The 5,000-nt window shown below is 39.9% G+C and overlaps 1 protein-coding gene across 2 annotated transcripts in view; it reads right to left on the minus strand.

Moving 5' to 3' along the window:
• Window positions 1-428: 428 nt before the first annotated feature.
• LOC124948459 (histone-lysine N-methyltransferase 2D-like) overlaps window positions 429-5,000 on the minus strand; it is a 5,929-nt gene continuing 1,357 nt past the window's right edge. For both annotated transcript variants that reach the window (XM_047492123.1, XM_047492124.1), the window contains exons 3-4: window positions 1,538-4,710; window positions 429-1,464 (exon numbers count right to left, since the gene is read on the minus strand). In XM_047492123.1, coding sequence (XP_047348079.1) covers window positions 1,311-1,464; window positions 1,538-4,710 — 3,327 coding nt within the window. In that variant the 3' untranslated portion in view covers window positions 429-1,310. The remainder of the gene's footprint in view (window positions 1,465-1,537; window positions 4,711-5,000) is intronic.

The raw sequence follows: 5,000 nt of genomic DNA on the forward strand, positions 1-5,000 counted from the left end.
TTATTACTATTATTATTATTATTATTATTATTATTATTATTATCATTATTATTATTATTACTATTATTATAAATTCTTGTTATCAGTCATGTAACTCGTCTATACCGACGTAAAAACGATGAAAGTTTAATGAAGATGGTCTCTTTATTCGTCAAGTTCACGAGCCAAGACGAAATGAACTCATAGAAAATAGAAGTTGATTGTTTGCAATACTTGCAATATTTGTATGCGATTTCATAGAATTTCAAATTAATCCATTCACCGAGATCGAAGAAGGAGTAAGGGAGAGAGTGAAGGTGGGATGGGAAATGGTTAATAGGGTTGCCTGTATGCGTCCTTGTGCGGGTGTATATGTGTATATGTGCGCTGCGTGAGAAGATCTCACTTTCGTTCGATCCTTTCATAGTATTCATAGAAAATTAACAATATCCACGTACAAAAGGATTGCGTTTATTTCGTATAAAAATGTAAAAAAAAGATCAGCGTTATATACATAATCATACATCGTTAATATATCTACAAGGAGTATGTACTCTCATTATCCTCATGTCATGTTCCGTGATATGTTTATCATAATCGTTTCACCATCTGTTGTGTGAAATATCTCGCGACGTTCCTCTTTTATTTGTTTTTTGTTTTGTTTTATTTTGTTTCTTCTTTTTTTTATCTTTTTTCCTTTTTCCCTGGGATGGTTTTCTTTTTTCCTTGTGTTTTCCTTTTTTTTATTTTTTTATTTTTTTATTTTTTTTTTTTAATGTGTTTTTGTTTCATTTTTTTTCGCATGTGTGTGTGGTTTTTTTCCTTCCTTTTTCCTTTTAATAAAAATATATTTCTCGAACATGGTGATTCGTCATCCTAGAAATGGCCGTCGTTGCCAGGTGCCGTGTATTCCTCACGTGTAACTTTCCTTACGTTTTCTATTTCTAGCTTACAGGACTTTCGCTTTTGCTTCGTTATCCGCATGAAATCATCATCCTCGATTCGATAGTTCGCTCTTGCTCTCTCATATGTACATGCACATATACATACGTTATTACGATTGTATATAATACGTGTAGAGAATAAAAAGAAAAAAGAGAAATAAAAATGAAAAAAGAAAGAAAGAAAGAAAGAAAGAAAGAAAGAAAGAAAGAAAGAAAGAAGAAGACAAAGAAAAAGAAAAAGAACGAAATAGAAGGTACAAAATAATATTGATAAATCTCAATGGTCGATGTTATTAATCGATTCAACTTCGAGATTAGATCCTAATCAAAGACGTTAAACAGGAGCGATATAGACCGTTAAAGGATAGATTAATTATGATCGATCGTTTAAAATCCAGAAAAGTCATCGGTACTGTCTGAATTGCTTTCGGCAGCATCGACAAAGGCCGTCGATAAATCCCCCGACATTTTGCTAACCGATTGGGAATTAACATCGTACATGAATATTTCCTTGTCGTTTTTACTTTGATCATTGGACGGCCTGAAAAGAGAAATCTTTCTATAGCTTATTATTCTATTCGATCGTTGAGGGAAAATATCTTTGGTATACTTACATGGTGATTAATAATACAACAGATTGTCTCTGAGGTTCGGTACGAGTTTCCTGTTCCAACCACTTTTTATAATTATCGACGGTAGGCTTTTTAACGAGTTGCTTGAGCGTATCGCCAGCTAAAAATTTAACAGCCTGTATGTCATCGATCTTTCTGTCCTCTCTCGTCTCAAGACCTTTATCCTTTTCCTGAAAATGATAATCAACAGGCGCTAATACGACCACGCTCGTTATTTTTCGTCCTTTTAGATCGGGCACATCTGGTATAGGAAACGAAGCACCGCTTACTTTAAGCGGTAAATAACGATTGTATTGGTCATGATTTTCCGGACCTATAGTGACCGGTTCGAGTCTGGTCGCGTCAGCACGTATATGTTGCTCGGCCACTGCTCGGCCTTGCTCCGTACTTGGATCGAATCGTACTACTTTCATTTCTACACCACCTGGCCTCAAAGTGGCCTGTTCGATCTTGGTCCTTCCCATGATCGTGCTCTCCATCATTTCCTTATTAGGTGGTTCGTATTTCGATAAAGTAGTAACGCTTTCGGACGTGCCAGAAGAAACGTTGTCTTCATTGGACAATGATATTTCAGGTTTTTTAATGATAGAAGGTATTGGCTCGCTCGCTGCCACTGCGGAACCACCTCCAGCACCGTAGAAATTTGCCAATGCCTCGGGCGGTAGTTTCTCGATTGGTATGCCACCGACCTTGTCGTAATCAAGTATTTGTATGTCAGCGTTACCCAAAATACCGGAACTCAAAAGTTGTTCCCTTATATCGTCTGGCACTTCGTCTGGTAAATTTGCAATGTTCTCCTTGATCTTGGCTTCGTTTTTCGGTGAAAGAGTAGTTGTCGTTGGTGCTTCGGTTGTGGTTGTGGTCGTAGTTGTTGTCGTCGTCGTTGTCGTAGTACTGCTAGAAATTGTCGGACCATTTCTGTAGGATATCCTGCCGGTGGGTGATCCGAATTCAGAAGGGATACTAACTGGTGTTGCGTAAATCGTTTGGGACTTTTGTACATCATTGTTTGGTGAAGGTGAACGTCCCCAGAAAGATTGTTGTTCCCTTTGACGATGTTGTTGTTGAGTGTTTACGGATGGTGTCAACGACAGTTGCGTCTGTTGATGTCCTAACGAATCAGAATTGAAGGTTAAATGTCGATGACCCGAGGGAACTTGTTGATTTTCAATTTGTTGTTGTATCTGTCGTGGTACTTCGTCGTTTAAAATTCGATTCGATTGACCTCCCGCGATTTGTCGGGAATCCTGTAAAGTGTTTAATTGATGCGTTGCCTGGTACTGATTCAACGAACTTTCTGGAAATTGTACTGTATTTGGTGGGAACGGGCCTGGATGTAACGGATTCTCTCTGATCGCATAATGTTGTTCCAACTTTGGTACGGCCTTAAAGATTTCTCCTTCTGGCTTTTGAATAGGTAATGGAGGTTGACCTGGAATACCACCTTGCGATGGAATAGCCTGATTATACTTCAAAGATGTACGATATTGTTGCTCTTGCAAGAGTCTTTGTTCGTGTTCTTGTTTACGTCTTCTTTGTTCCTGAATTCGATGCTGTTCATGCAATCTTTGACGTTCCTGTAGCCTCTGCTGTTCAACAGCCAATCTCTGCTGCTCCAGCAGTCTTTGTTCTTCCGCCAGTCTCTGTTGTTCCGTTAATCTTTGTTGTTCCGCGTATCTCTGTTGTTCGACGAGTCTTTGCTGATCCGCCAATCTTTGCTGTTCCACTTGTCTCTGTTGTTCCACCTGTCTTTGCTGTTCTATATGCCTCTGTTGATCGAATTGCCGTTGTAATTCTACGAGTCTACGATGCTCCTGAAGTCTTTGCTGTTCGCGTTGCCGTTGATGTTCACGTTGCTTCAATGCCTCTTGCTGACGTCGCTGTTCATGATACCGTTGTTTCTCTTGTTCTTGTTGTGAAAATACCGGAGGCTGTTGTTGTTGTTGTTGTTGCTGTTGTTGTTGTTGTTGTTGTTGTTGTTGCTGCTGCTGTTGCTGTTGCTGCTGTTGCTGCTGAGGTTGTTTTCGTTCCACATGGAAATTAGGTTGAATAGGTCCAAGCGGCTGATTTTGCAATTGCACGCTTTGATGAGAAACCGACAGCGTTGGTGGAAGTCCTGGCTGTTGAGGATGATTTATACTAATACGATGAGGAGGACCGAAAGCAGTAGACGGTGTTCGTTGCGATAGATCAGGCAAACCCTGAATAGGTAACGGTGGTTGTTGTGGTCTTTGCAATTGATTTCTCACTGATAAAGCCGGTGGGAACTGTTGCTGCCTTTGTGGTATAAACTTTAATGGTAATTGTTGTTGTTGCTGTTGTTGCGGAATTAAAGATAGCGGTGGTTGAAAAGAATTAACGACTCTCTGCTGTGGAAATGCAGGTGGTACTCTTTGCTGTACAGGTTGTAAAGGCTGATAAGGACCATGCTGTCTTTTAGGTGTACCAGGTGCAACAGAACCAAGAGAATGAGGCTTTGTACTTTGAGTAGAAACTGGGGTTTCAATGTCATTACGTTTGTTATGATTATTAGGTGGTAATTGTTCCGTTCCAAAGGTAACACGAATTCCGCTACCACCGGAATGATAAGTCTCGCTATCTGGTCGAATGATAGCTCTTAAAGTGGTCGATGGTTCTGGAGGTGATGGTGTTACCGGTTGGATAGGTTCTTCCTTATGATGCTTGGATTTAATTTCTTCGTGTTCTTCTACCGGTGTCAAAGCACGTACGGGTGGATCGTATACGACTCGAGATTTCTCTCCATAGCCTCCTTTCTTTTCATACTTTACGTAATAAACTTGTATTGGTTCTTTCGTTGGTCTCGAAGGCGGTGGAGTCGGAGGTGGTACAGGCGTTGGTAAGGATTCGTTAGATTCCTTAATGATAATCTCAATAATTGGCTCTGGCTCCGATTGGTAATAACTCGATGGATTTTCTTCGTATATACCAAGGTCGTCACTCTTCGAATTTATCAAAGGATTATAAAGGGGATCTCGTTGAGAATATTGAACGATTGGTTCCATTTGAACGGCATAAGGTGGTGGTCTAGCACCCCTTCTAGCATGATAAGGTATCTGTTGTCTCTTGTCTCGATTCTTGGTCGTTTCCTCTTTGGCATAACTCGTGACGAAGACGATCGTCGTCAGGATTACTACCTGAAAAACATTAATCATCGCTTGAACTAATTAATTATCGAACGTACAGATACATGGTGGGTATATATATATATATATATATGTGTGTGTGTGTGTATATAAATTGATCGAAAAGAAATCGCATCGCGATCGAAAAGAAAAATCATCCTCTTCACGGAAACGTTTTATACGATGGCGTGATTAACCGACTGACCTGATTCAAGACTATCGAGAAAAGATATCCTGTCCATAGAAGGCTGATCGATTTGTATTCTACCGACGCCGAATGGACAGATACATAGGTAGCTAGG

The sequence above is a fragment of the Vespa velutina genome, chromosome 4 (assembly GCF_912470025.1).
Source record: "Vespa velutina chromosome 4, iVesVel2.1, whole genome shotgun sequence".
NCBI lineage: Eukaryota > Metazoa > Arthropoda > Insecta > Hymenoptera > Vespidae > Vespa > Vespa velutina.